Source organism: Brassica napus, chromosome C7, assembly GCF_020379485.1.
Source record: "Brassica napus cultivar Da-Ae chromosome C7, Da-Ae, whole genome shotgun sequence".
In the NCBI taxonomy this organism is placed as follows: domain Eukaryota; kingdom Viridiplantae; phylum Streptophyta; class Magnoliopsida; order Brassicales; family Brassicaceae; genus Brassica; species Brassica napus.
In genome coordinates, this window is record NC_063450.1 from 38,833,178 (window position 1) to 38,848,362 (window position 15,185).

General features: G+C 33.6%; 2 protein-coding genes across 3 annotated transcripts; both read right to left on the reverse strand.

Annotated features, from left to right (window-relative positions):
- Positions 1-257: 257 nt before the first annotated feature.
- On the reverse strand, positions 258-4,786 carry LOC106410105 (protein DETOXIFICATION 29). Of its 2 annotated transcripts, XM_048762061.1 has the most exons (8): positions 4,131-4,779; positions 2,756-3,297; positions 2,584-2,670; positions 1,985-2,041; positions 1,638-1,876; positions 980-1,098; positions 773-859; positions 260-678 (listed from the first exon to the last, which is right to left on the reverse strand). In XM_048762061.1, the coding sequence occupies exons 1-8, from the start codon at positions 4,437-4,439 to the stop codon at positions 607-609; spliced, it is 1,512 nt and encodes a 503-aa protein (XP_048618018.1). In that variant the 5' UTR covers positions 4,440-4,779; the 3' UTR covers positions 260-606. The 2 variants fall into 2 exon arrangements, with proteins under 2 accessions (XP_048618019.1, XP_048618018.1); XM_048762062.1 differs by lacking the exon at positions 980-1,098 and having other exon boundaries at positions 258-678; positions 4,131-4,786.
- Positions 4,787-13,701: 8,915 nt separating this feature from the next.
- Positions 13,702-14,220, reverse strand: LOC125590613 (secreted RxLR effector protein 161-like). The gene has a single exon (XM_048764240.1). It carries the CDS (start codon positions 14,218-14,220, stop codon positions 13,702-13,704), a length of 519 nt encoding a protein of 172 aa, XP_048620197.1.
- Positions 14,221-15,185: the final 965 nt, after the last annotated feature.

Here is a 15,185-nt window from a genome sequence, read left to right on the forward strand (position 1 = left end):
AACTGTCACTCATTTTATAGTTATTTCTACAAGTCTTCATGTATTTGTTTTAAAGGTCGGTAAGAGCAACAAGTTTAAAAATAAAATAAAAACATATAACAAACATAATAAGGATAATTAAAATTATTACTTAATATACACAACTAAACTGAAGAAAAAATATATAGAAACAAAAGGTATTCTCAACAACTTTAATATAATTTATGTACTCTCAACAGTACAAAAAACAAATTAAAAAGACAAACAAACAATAAGTCTCAGTGACACAACAAACAACACCACGAACTATATCAATCACATTATTAACACAATTTAGTCCCTTCATAAGTAGAGAACAATGCATAAACAGTTCATCATCACAACTCTAACCCTATAACAATAAAAAAAATTGAAAAACAACTCAAAACGCAAAATTCACAACCACAATAACCCTAGCAAATATTGAGATGAAACAAGAACTCTGTCCACAATGTCCCTAGTTATTATAAAATTTAGGGTGAAATGCCTTCAACTCTAAAATTAAGATACAAAGTGCTGTTGATCCAAACACAAATGGCGAGCTGAGTTTCTTTGATATGAGTACTAGTTTACGTACGTAATGTCTTTTTAGTTCGAGAGTTGCTCTATTTCCGATACTTCTCCTCCCCACTCTCTTATCCTGTCATCAGCCATTGCAGCCTACATAACAACACACATCGCGTTCAGCTAGAACATCGAAGAGTTTTATTTAGAAACAAAAGTAAAGACTTTTTTCAATGCTGTTGAGTTTTACCTCCTTGGCCCAATTTGTTTTGCAGATCATCCACGTCAAGACTATTGTCTGAACCACAGTTCCCGTTAACATCCCACACCAGATTCCCTGATACATCAAAGATTTTGCAACATTGGTCTTTTGAGTTCTGATTTCTGAACTTTTACGTTTTCAAAGGTTGTATAAATTAATATGATGATAGACGTGAACTTTGGGTATCATTTTTACCTTTACACCAAAGTCGAGCTTGTATCCTAACAATAGACCAAATGGGATTCCAAACAAGTAGTAGCAAGCGATGTTAACGTACGCCACCACTGCTTGCCATCCAGCTCCCACAGCCACCCCTGATTTTTCCATTTAATCATCATATTGCCATCGGATTTATTAAATAAGTTTCTCCCATGCCAACGACACAGCCCAGTGTAATTTATTAGATGTATATTTCCTTATATCTAACAATTAGAATATCGAACATATATATATTCACACAACAAGGATGTGATATTATAAGAAACTAACTAAAATTAACTGAAACAATAGAAAAACAAGCAATTACCAAAGAAAAATAAAAATAGAACAAAAGACAATGTTGGTTTGTTTAATAAACCCAAGCCTAAACAAAAAGTTTGTCTAAGCAAAATGTTTACCTAAACAAAACTATTAGTTCGGACATACTATTCACAAACCGTAACCGAAACTCCAAAACAAGAACCGCACCAAAAGACCAACGTCGTCCAAACTTAAATCCATTAGTAAAACTAGAAAAGAAAACTAAACTTATTAAGCTAAAAGATAAACTATGTATGATCTAAGGCTAAAATACGGAAATTGAATCAAAGCCCAAATGAACAAGTTTTTATTTTGAGATAGTTAGACGGATTACCTGATAAGACAGGTTGCACATTATTGATGACAATGGAGAGTGCAAGTATTGGTGTGAGTTCTTTAACCAGAATGATGACTTCTTCATCGCCCACAAATAACGATGGATACTGATTCCTAAAGATGAGTAGAACGGTCGATACAATGACTCCAATCAACGTCGATGTTATCACTGCTACTACTAGTGAGAACTTGGCTGTTCTTGGATGGTTTGCTCCTAATTCGTTTGACACTCTCACACTGCACTCGTTTGAGATCGTTTCAAATGTTTATATTCTTAAAAGTTATAGGCCAGAGAAGTTCAATGAAATTTTTATTTGTGCATGTGTGAAAGACACGTGGTTTTACCTGACGGCTGTGTTCATCCCAATTGCAACCATGGCGGTCCATCCCAAAATGTTCATGCTACAGTTTCAATTTATTTTAAAAATGATTAGATGCATAGATTCAAAGAATAGTCTTTTTTTACTATACAATATTTTTACGATCATATCAGATTATACGTATGCCGACAAAAAAAATAATGAGCAGAAGGACATATTCGACATCCGTTTTTAGTTTTCTTATTGGTCCTTTCACCTTTGGTGTGTATAGTACAATATGATAACAAAGTTATATATTTTATATAGTACAATATTTAAACTTTGAAGAAATGAAAAAGTTTAATAATTATCCAATCAAACTATTTAACTAGTAGGGTTTCACTGCCCAAGAAAGCAACGGCTAAAAGATAAACGTACACTTAAGTCTGCCATGCTGCATGGTCTATGCACGATGTATTAATTATAAATTTCCTAAAGAAGATCTTTGATTGATGATAACTTTTTAAAAGAAAGAAACTGAACATCAGTAGTGCGTAAATGACGTTCAGTGACTTTTAAACAAAAAAAAAATGACGTTGAGGTAACGTGTATAATAACAAATACTAAATAAATTTTAATATTTACCAGATGGAGAGTGCGGCTACTGAGACTTCAGCATTCTTCAAATATCCAGCAAATAATATGATTGCCATAAAATACCAAACCTCCAGACTTCAAAAGTAAAACAAAAAATCAATTAAATTAACGATCATTCGTAACAATATTAATCAAGGAGACAGGTTGGGTATAGACTCACCAGAGCATAACAGCAGAAGCCAAAGACAATCTAACGAAACCCCACAAGTTGTGAAAAGCTTCCCATGATAAACCAGACCAAGCTTCACCGCACGTGCCACTAAATATGTACACGAGCTGTGCCACGTCAATGAACCACCAGGAGCCATTAAGCACGACGGCTAGACCCGCCATGCCCCACTTGAGCTTCTCCATGACAAACCACGTGATGGGCACGTGGAGAGCCAGCGCAGCAGCGGAAATAGCGGCCATGACCATTATCTTGCTTTGTGATTGGAGGAACTTAGCGGTTGGGAAATTAACGGCGTAAGCGAAGATTTGAGGGATCATGTAGATGGAAAAAACTCCCGCGGCGCTAGAGATCGCCGGAGTTTGGCCGATGGAGGCGAGGATTGGGGCGGCGAAGATATAGAGGAGAGTGAGGATAAGAGCCGTCACGTTTAGGATCACCCATGATCGCTGCAGGTAAACGCCAAGCATAGATAATTTCCCCGCTCCAAACGCTTGCCCACATAGCGTTTCCAACGCACTTCCCATGCCAAGCTAATCACGTTCACAATCACACCCATACGTTATTACAAAAGAAAAGAAAAGTATATGAGTATTAAATGTGAACGTTTCGTTAAATACATAACTATTTACATTGATATACGACTGGTTGATTACAAAGTCTTTTTGTTGCAAATGTTAAGATGTTGATCATAAAATCAAATTTGTTTCCAAATGTGTAAAGGTGTTATATTTGTTTTGACTGGAAAATAATAGAAATAATTTTCATTTGTTTGCCTATAACCAAATCGGATGATAAATCGATCAACAAAAAAGTATGTTTTGTGTGGCAGGGGTGCATACTAGACGTCCTAACATAAACCTCGTATATTCATAAATAGTTGCTATTTGTTTACACCCACTGCAAATAAATATCTAAAAAGGTACTAAAAATCCTAAAACTAACTTATGCCTGGTTCGATTTATGCATTTGGATTAATGCCGATGATAAACAAAATTGAATCTTAAATTAAACATATGACCATATTAGTATATAACTGTTTAAATTAAATACTTGGCCTTTGAAAACAAAAATATACTGTGGTTGAAACTAATTTATATTGCGAGGACAATTTTACTCGGTTCGTAAATGAGACCATAAATAAATATACATAAACGGCCACTCACCTAAAAAGTCACTTTATGGTATTTATCGTAATTTCTTTATGCACTAATGTGAAAAAAATTTGAATATGTTTTTTCTGAAAGGAAGATTTTTTGAATATTGAAGAAAACAAATAAGTTTGTTATATTTTTATTAGTAAAATGCAAACATTTTCCACGTTTTGCAAACTCGCAAATGTTGTAAGGGGTGTGATGTAATTTACCATGATGCCAAAGGAGAATCCGGCGATAACAGAATTTTCCACAGAGACGGCGGCGAGAGCGATGGTGCTGACGTGACCGGCGAATACCTGAGTAACGGCGCCAAGAGAATATTGGTTAACGGACGTGAAAATGGCTGGACCGGCTAGGTACCATAGCTTTTTGGCCTCCACGTTAAACTCCTTGACGAATCCACCAATGGTTGTGATCCGAGGAATATCATTAGCGGGTGAGAAGGGAAGATGGGTCGTCGGGTCGGGGTTTTCCGCCGTAGAGAGAAGCGCCTCCGTTAGATTTTTGTCTTTTCCCATGTCGGATAGAGAGATAAGGAGAGATTAAAGGAGGCCAAAGTGAAGGACCAAAGAATGAGGATCTTGGGATTAATCATTCATGAATTATATAGAGAATTGGTGTTGTTTATTATATTGACAAAAAGTTGGCATATATATTACATATTCAAATGAAGAGAGAGTAACTATTTAGCAACTAGCTTTAATTTCAATTAATTAATTACCAAATGTGGGACAAATATTGTTGTGTAGTGGAATCATCTCTTATATATTAAAAAGTATGCATTATAACATTTTACCTATCGTGTCATCAATACGATGATTTTTAGAATTACTATATAATTAAGTTGGTCCGTCTAATCATATAATATATTTTTTATTAAAGTAATCATAAATTAATTATTAATGTATAAAAGGATAATTTTCTTCTTTTTCAAATAAAGACCACATAATTACCTAATATAATTAAAATATATTTTTCAGTTTACTGATTTCGAATAATAAAGATATGGTAACAATTTTTATATCAATCATCTTTTTGTTCAATTTTATCTTATTAAAATTAAATTAAATAATCATATTCACCATAAAATAAAATTTTAGATTTTTTCCCATATGTAGTATTTTGATTTTTTTTTAAAAAAATTAAATTACTAAAAAAATTTAAAGTATCACATTTAAAAATTTGTGACCAGTGGTTAAATTTTTGTTATAAAAAGATACAAATGATTATAAAACTACATGAATAAAAATTCTCATTTAGTAGATATTCATATTAAAAAATATATATATTTTAATACATTTTAAATTAAACTATATATCATATAAATTAAATATTTTAGTTCTTGAATTTGCATTAAAAAATATTGAGAAATTAATATTTTAATTTTGCTATTTGCATTGATTTTTAAATATTATTATAAATTACTAAAATTAATAAATGTCCACACTAAAACTTTTGCTTTCAGTAGTTTTAATTTTTTGTCATTAAAAATACAAATGATTGTAAAATCATATTAGTACGAAGTACTATTTAAGAGATAACCATAGTAAAAAGTATACTATATATGTTTTTTTAGTATCATTTAAATTTAACTATATATCATAGAAAATAGATAAATATGATTTTTTTATTTGTTTATCATAACAAGATTGTAAATAAAAAGAGTGACTGTTTTGATTTATGTGTTCATGACAATTTAATTTTATATATATATAATAGTACTACTTACTTCTCAATTATTTTATAATATGTAAAAATGCAAAAATAAATAATTGTGTATGTATTAAAATCTGTATACTGAAAATTCGTGTTGCGCAAGACGCAGATTTTAACTTACATATAAAATATAGAATGAATTCAAAGGTGTTTTGGTTACCATACTAAATTGACATGTGACCTTTGGTTAAAATTTTGGTGAAAGTTAAAAAATATTTTTAGTCTATTACTTACTAAGCAAATTTTGTTCGTATCGAGAAAATGAACGTGACGCTGATTCACAGAAACCAATAATATAAATTTGTTATTATAAAGACGCTTAATTAGATAATGACGAGACGACGAAGGAACATTTCTTTGAATCGCGATGGCCACGTTATATGTTAATTTAAAAGACCTGGCGGCTAAACAAATTGGTAGTAAAGAATCATCAGAGGAGAAACAGTTCATTTTGGTGTGTAGTAGTACCGCGGATCAAACAATCGGTTTAAAGTTAAAATGAGATTTAAGCGACGAAAAACTGGATTTACAGCAAAGATCTAAGAGGATAAAAATTCATTTTGACAAAAGCAGCCAAGAGAGACGACGTCCTCTTCACAAACTCTAAACCTACTATCTCGAACACAATGAATAGTTGTTAACACTAAGCTAAACGAGAAGAGAGCCGGGATCACCTGTTTTTTTGCTTGTCCTGTCACGTTTACAATTTGGACTACTCTAACAACCACTTTGCTCGGCTCTATAGCTTCTGTGGACTGGTCCACCACGGTGGCCTCTCTGAAGCGACAGTGTCAAAACAATATGGATGTTATTCTACTTAAGATGGCTTTTCACACTACTGTGTATACCACTTGGCAAGAAAGAAATTAGAAAGGGCATCAGGGAGTTTGGTTGACAACGGAAACCATGATTCGTCGCACTGATAAAGCTATCAGGAATATGATATGCTCTTTGAAGTACAAAGGCACCCATAAGCTGGAAGTTTGCTTCGTCGATGGTTTGAGGTGTATTCGAGATGATATATTGATTAGGTGATCTTTTTCTTTTAAGCTCAGTTTTTGATCTAGATCCAACTTTCCATTTGTAAATCTTCATTATTTTTTGATTAATCAATATAAAATTTAATAGAAAAAAAAACACTAAGCTAAACACTGCATTTCCTAATGCCTCAAACTTTGAATGTCGTGCCAAAAACCAATTATCAGTTCATGAAAATGCTTAAACAACCGTACAAATAACAACCGTACACCACTTGCTAAAATTAAGTGTTTTAACGTTAGCGTTGTGTTGTAAAAATAGTATATGTTTTGTTTTTCTGCCACTTCTTTTTCATATTATTCTTGAAAAAATGTTATTGCGTTTCTCTGAATGTCCTGATTTCATACATACTATCTTTGTTGATTCTTTTAACATGAGATTCATTAATAGTTAAGATATTTTCATTTTTGTTTGTCTTCAAAAATGTAAAGAAGCGAAAAAGGGTTGGTGAAATTTTCTATTACACCTTCTCAAAAAGAAAGAAAATCAACAACGGGCTGAATCAAATGCCCGCTGCTGGCTAAACCGAATCCACGAAGATTCGTTCCTCAAGCTCAAGAATATATTCCAAACTCCACTGCAAAGCTCTAATCAAAAATCGCAATAAAATAATGGCGAAAAGAACTAGTCAACATAAGTCATAGCCTATGTAATATTTAAATTAATTAAAAAAACTAGTTAACAATAACATAGTGCTTGCGTAGAAGCATATGTTTTTGCTGGAGCGTATAAATTAATAGTTGATACTTGACTACTATTACATCGTTCTACGAGAACCCCAAAAAGTCACAAAAACCCTACAAAAAACACATGGAAGATTTGAAAGGACATGAAACCGTAAATGCAAAAGCTAACTCACAGAAACAGAGTAAACCAGAGAATATATCTACAAAAATCCCTTATATATTAATTGAGGAACATTTGAAAAGATGTAACCTCAATTTTGTATTAATTAAAAGAGGCCCCAATGCATAGGTGGCACTCAATTAGGTAGTCAATTACATTCAATTGAAAAATAAGTAGGTCCACATTCGATTTTTATATGTTGTTAGATACATAAGTTGGTCAAACTATATGATATAATGATATGATATGATATTTTCTTTCCTTAAATAAAACCTACGAAATTACCATAAATGACTAATATATATATGACAATTAATGAGTTTAATAATAAAGATTTGATAACAATGTATATCTCCTCCATCATTTTTTGTTTAATTTTATATTATTAAAATAAATTAAACAATCAAATTAGCTATAAAAATAAAATTTAGATTTTTTCGTATATGTTATATTTTGAATTTTTAAAAACGACAATAAATGACTAAAACTATTAAAATTATTATGTTAAAAATTAATGATCAATGGTTTAACATTTTTATTATAAGAAGATACACATGATTTTAAAACCATATGAGTAAAAAATATCATTTAATAATAAAATAAATAAATATATATATATATATATATATATATATATAAACACTATATACCATAAGATTACATAAATATTTTAATATTAAAACTTTCAATGAATTTTCAAGAACATTTATAAATTATAAATTTATTAAAGATTTCAGATTGAAAATTTTGTTATCGATGATTTAAATATTTTGTTATAAAACGATATGAACGATCATAGAACTGTATGATTATAAATTCTTATTTAATAAATAACTATACAAAATATACTATTCCTAGAAAAATAGGTTGGTTCATCTTAACTTATATTACACTTTTTATTAAACTAACTATCGAATTGATAAATAACGTACCAAAAAATATTTTGCACTTTCCTTAAATAAAAGCTACGAAATTACCTAATATGATTAACGTATATGTGAAAATTAATTATAATGAATAATAAATATTTGATAACAATTTTTGTATCTTAGTTCTTTTTTTAATTTTATATTATTAAAATATATTTAAAAATCACATTAAATATATAATAAAAACATTTATAATTTTTCTTATATGTTATATTATGAATTTTTCAAAACGTCTATAAATTATTAGAAATTTGAATATCCCCACTCTGAACATTTTGTGATCAATAGATTATTTTTTTGTCATAATAAGTTACAAATGATCATAAAATTGTATTAATATGAACTTTTATTTAATATTATAAGAAGATACACATTATTTTAAAACCATATGAGTAAAAAATATCATTTAATAATAAAAAATATATATTTATATATATATATAGATTATACTATATACCATAAGATTACATAAATATTTTAATATTAAAACTTTCAATGAATTTTCAAAAACATTTATAAATTATAAACTTATTAAAGATTTCACATTGAAATTTTGTTATCGATTATTTAAATATTTATAAAATGATATGAATGATCATAGAACTGTATGATTATAAATTCTCATTTAATAAATGACTATATAAAATATACTATTCTTAGAAAAATAGGTTGGTCCATCTTGACTTACATTATATTTTTTATTAAACTAACTATCTAATTGATAAATAATCTACCAAAATTTTTTTGCACTTTCTTAATTAGAAGCTACGAAATTACCTAATATGATTAACGTATATATGAAAATTAATTATTATGAATAATAAATATTTGATAACAATTTTGTGTCTTAGTTCTTTTTTTAATTTTATATTATTGAAAGATATTAAAAAATCACATTAAATATATAATAAAAACATTTATATTTTTTCTTATATGTTATATTTGAATTTTTCAAAATGTCTATATATTATTAGAAATTTGAATATTCCCACTCTGAAAATTTTGTGATCAATAGATTATTTTTTTGTTATAATAAGTTACAAATGATCATAAAGTATAACGCATATGAATTTTTATTTAATAAATATTCAAACTAAATAATATATATATATAAACACTAATGATTTAAAGCAACAAGATTGGCTGATCAATTTAGTCGTCCAGTTGAAATCTTTCAAAAGTATGTGAAAGACTAAAGTCAAAGTAAATATTGATTTAGAATAGTAGTTATATTTTACTAACCAAATACCGAAAAAAACCGAACCGAACCGAAACTAACCCGATATCCGGGTTGAACACCCGTAATCCAAATGAAGCCAAACTATTGTTTCATTCTCCAAAATATAATAAAAATAATAACTTAATCCCGCGCAAGGCGCGAGTCTTATCCTAGTATGTATTATTACTAGTATTTTTTTAAAGCGAACTTACAAGTATTTCTTTAAATAGAACTCGAACAAGATCAAGACTCTTATTAACTTGTTTCTCTAGCCTTACACGTCCTAAGATCGAGTACAAGATCTCTAGAACCTCTACTCCTTAGCCCTTAGTGTTATTCATTCGCTTACAAGCTTAGCAAATATATCTACAAAGATATGTATTATTACTAGTATTTTTTTACAGCGAACTTACAAGTATTTCTTTAAACAGAACTCGAACAAGATCAAGACTCTTATTAACTTGTTTCTCTAGCCTTACACGTCCTAAGATCGAGTACAAGATCTCTAGAACCTCTACCCCTTAGCCCTTAGTGTTATTCATTCGCTTACAAGCTTAGCGAACTCCACTCTTATGCTAAGAATACAATTCTCTCGCCAACCCTAATCCACATGTCGAGTATGACTATATATACAATACAGCCAAGTCGGCTATCCACGTCTATCTACCCAGTATTTCCTATCTACCCAAATAAGGCAAGTTCCCTAAAACCTCTCTAAAGTCTTTTAGAAAACTTCCATCGTGAGATCTCCCTTCTCCAAGGTGAATCTCTTCAAGCTTGCTCCCCAAGATATCTTCGTATCAACTTAGCCTTGATCCTCAATCCATTCTTCAAGTCGCAATCTTCATCTTGATTTGTTCATCCGCACGTACACTTCTCTGTTGCAGACTGCTCCACTGCTGTACTTGCGTCTGTATCAGAACGTCCATCTGATCTTTGCATCTACAATCTCCCCCTTTTAGCTTTGGATGTCTCTCAAGTACCTGCACAGATCCGCTCAAACAACCACACATATTCGAACATATATATCCTGAATAATATGTGCATTAAAACTTGAAATGAGGTTCAAAACATGCGAGTTCAAGAGTTAGAGATAAACATAAAAACAAAACACCAAAAACCAACAACATTGTTTTATCTCTCACTCCCCAATAATTAAAAAAACGAGAAAAAACTAAATTTTTCTCCCCCATAATCTAGTTCCCCTGGTCATCATGCTGCTGCGGATCAACTGCCTCTTCTTCTCCCCCTGCTTGAGAGCATACAAAGTTAAAATTCATAAAGATCAGAGCAAATAAAGAACCAGATATACAACTTACTTGGAAACATCATGCTTGCAATTTGTCCCATGACGCTAGTCAGAGTCTGCATCGCGGTTGCAAGCTGTTGAATTGCTTCGGAGGTAGTATCTAGAGCAAGCTTTGCTTCTTCAGCATCTATCAGTTGTCCTGGAGAAGCAACTGATCCGAGGTGAATGATCTGGAACTTTCCAGTAGCCCGCAGAGACTGTCTTGGTGGCACATACCCAGAAGGATCAGTCCTCTCAAATCGAGGAGTACTTGGAGGTGGTTCAGAAGTAGGTGTTGCAGTTGATGTTGATGCAGATTTCCTTTCCTTCTTGGTCTGCTTCTGAGCCTTCTTCTCAGACTCTCATGCTTCCTTTTTATTCTTGAGATACTCTTCTCCCAGACGAGGGTCCTTCTTATATGGAATCACATGCATAACTTTTTCTCTTGGTCTTCGCTGAACCATGTGCTGCATCTGAAGCATACCATAGATAGTACGAGGGAATATCAACCACCTTGTATCCTTCTTTTCTCCATCTTTTTGAATAACTCCGAGGTTAAGAACTTGATTGTAGACCAACACTCCTACGTCAACACGGACTCCATGAAACATCTTGTAGACAAGTTTTGCACGATCAATGGACACCGCATTCTTATTAGATGAACGTACCCAGTTGTATGCTGCAAGAACCAGCAACGCAACTTTACACGGAGACAAGAAGCTTGTCGTGAGATTCTTCATCTCCCGTGTTCCCTCGGTCAGGAAGTCAACAAGCTCATCACTGTTGACTTCATCCATGGTTGCCTCTACTTCTAACTCCTCTCCTTCAAGTGGTGAAACATCGAAGTATTGATCAATCATAGCTGGAGAAAATTCATACTTTTGCCCTCGTACTGTCACTATGACTTCTGATCCTCTGGTCATCTCTCCAGGCAATGCTGCATAGAATTCCTTCACGATCTCTCGAATGTAACCTCCTAGGCCTGTAACAGTCTTCTCAAGTTTCCCTTTCTTGATTATACTCAGATAACCCCATGTGTCTTCTGAGCTTAGATCCACAGAGCGTTCTGGAATAATCTCTCTAGAGGCAAAACTTGCATACCTTCGCTCTGCAAGACGTTCTGCACCTGAAGTTGTTTTGGCCTTCGCTTGAGATTTGATTCCTGAGACAGAGGTTTTCCTGGTCGATTTTCTCACATGATTGCTCTGGGTTGCTGATGATGGAGCTTTCCTCTTTTTCTCTTTTTCTTTAACATTGATTGGTGGTTCCACGTCTTCAGCATCAACTTCTTGAGCTTCGTCTGAGTCAGTGTTCTCCGAGCCATCTTCTTCCTCAGATTCACCTGAAGAGACTTCGATTGCTTTTCCTCGATTTTCTTTGCAAGCCTTAGTTGCATCAGCTTCCTCTGGAATCGCTTCAGAGGATTGTTTACTTCTTCCCTCCTTCACGTTCTTCTTCTTCCTTGTTGATCCCACTAGTTCTGACTCGACATCTGATTCAGGATCCAGTTGTTCGGCTCATGTATGAAGATCTTTGGACAATGGTTGAGACGTCTGGCTCTGTTGTGGCGTCGTTTGCTCTTCATCATCAGAGTAGTCTACGAGATTCAATGATGGTGGGTTTGAAGATTTTCCGGCGGCGGAAGGGTTCTTGTTCATCGACATAATTTCTTGAGAGAGAGAGAGAGAGTTTTTCTTTCTTTTGGAACTTTTGAGCTTTGAGAGCAAAGAGAATTGTGAGAGAGATAAGTTGGCGTCTAGGGTTTATCAAGGGGTAATCATTTCCTTTTTGGTGCATTACCCCATGATCTCCTAGATATTCGCAATATCTCCCACTCTCTCCAAAATGGAAGTTTTTCAAATTTAAAAAATTCGAAATCTTCCATTTAGGCTCACACGATCTCTCTCTTCCCTTTCCTCTGATGTTGACACGTATTGCCCACTTATGACTTGCTCGGATCGAATCTTCACTGTTCCACTGTGACACTCGATGATATAGACTAGTGATATTAACTCAATGACTTTAGCTGACACAACCACTTAGACAAAAGAACATTTAGTACATTAAACATGCAAGCAATGAGAGAACACGTGTCACACATATTAATTTTTTAACTTTGAGTTCAACAAGCATATTTGTTTTACCTTTCCCGTTAGCAACTGTTCGTCGAGTGATCCAGAGGTTGACATAGCTTCTGCTACAGATGCACCCTTCTGCTCTACTAGATCCTCATCTGATCATCATGCTTATTTCATGTCTAGCTTTCGCACAAATATGCCTTTATCATGTCCTGACTCAGTTTTTAACCTTTATTCGTCATGAGAAAGCTGGGGGTTGTTACTTCTTTTCTTTTTCTTGCCTTTTTTTTTTCTTTTCTCTTTTCTTTTCTAAGAGTTTTTCTCGTGCTCCCTTTTTTTTTATGATGGGAGACACATGACATCTTCTCCCCCTTGTTACTTGATTGCTCTCTCGATGCAAAACCTGTACTTTTTGAGATCATGACGGCATATTTGGCAGCTCTTTTCCACTACTCACTTCTGATGTAAGACAAAATCTGAACTTTGGGTGCCTCTGCATCAGCTCTTCTGTCATCCCCTGTACATTTACACAAACTTGTTACATCTCACAAACCCTAATGAAGTTTCAAAGAGTAACAAAACGGTTAAGATCTAAAGGTTTAGTGAAAAGATCAGCCAGTTGTAATTCTGTGACAACGTGTTCAATCACTACCTGTTGTTCATCGACTAGTTCCCTGATGTAGTGATGTCGAATGTCAATGTGCTTGGTCCTCTTGTTGTCACAGTAGACCAGAAATGATCCAGTATCCATGCCATAGTCGTGCAGCAACTCCCCATGGCAATGTATTCTGTTTCTGCGGTAGACAATGATACAGAGTTCTGCTTCTTGCTTAACCATGCAATCATGTTGTTTTCGAGAAAGAAACATCCTCCACTGGTACTCTTCCGGTCGTCTACATTTCCTGCCCAATCTGCATTGCAGTTTCCAGGAAGATTTCCATTCGATCCCTTTGAGTAGTAGATCCCAAGGTTAGTCGTACCTTTGACATATCGAATGATTCTCTTAGTTGCCTCCAGATGAGACTTCTTAGGTTTTGCCTGATACCTAGCACATATCCCCACGCTCAGACTTAGATCTGGTCGACTAGCCGTGAGGTATAGTAAGCTCCCGATCATTCCTCTGTACAGCTTTGTGTCTACTGGTTCACCCTCCTCATCTTTGCAACTCTTGTTTGTCGAGCTCATTGGAGTTTTTGCCTCCTTGCAATGATCTAGTTGAAATCTCTTCAGTAGTGCCTTTGCATAGGTACTTTATGAGATGAACACACCTTCCTCTGTCTGCTGTATTTGTAGCCCGAGGAAATATTTCAACTCTCCCACCATGCTCATCTCAAACTCTTTGGTCATGTCTCGAGTGAAACCATATACAAGTTGTTTAGATGTTCCTTCAAAAATGATGTCATCAACATAGATCTTAACCACCAACATTCCTGTTTTGTTCTTCAGCACAAATAGTATTTTATCAACACTTCCTCTGATGTATCCTTTGTCAACCAGAAAGTTGGTCAACCTTTCATACCATGCTCGAGGTGCTTCCTTCAACCCGTATAGAGCTTTGTTGAGTTTGTACACATACTCAGGATTAGTTGCGTCTTCATAACCCTTTGGCTGATGCACATATACTTCTTCAGATAATATCCCATTCAGACATGCACTCTTAACATCCATTTGGTACAGTATGAAGTTCATGATGCATGACATTCCAATGAACAGTCTGATAGACTCCAATCTAGCCACTGGAGCAAACGTTTCTTCAAAATCAACTCCCTCGATTTGCGAATACCCCTGAGCCACTAATCTTGCTTTGTTTCTGACTACAACTCCATTCTCATCAATCTTGTTCTTGAAGATCCACTTAGTCCCAACTATGTGACCATCAGATGGCTTCTCTACCAACTCCCATACATCATTTCTGATGAACTGCTCTATTTCCTCCTGCATGGCTTGAATCCAGAACTCATCTGAAAGTGCTTCGGTATGATCTTTTGGTTCAATATTTGAGACAAAACATGTTGACTGCACCATTTCTCTGAAGTTGATCTTCACACCTCTTGTTCTTCTCCCTTCATTCACGTTTCCAATGACATCGCTAGATGAGTGATTTTTGTGAATGTTTGGAGTGATCGTCTCCTGAGTCAATTCTGAGGAAG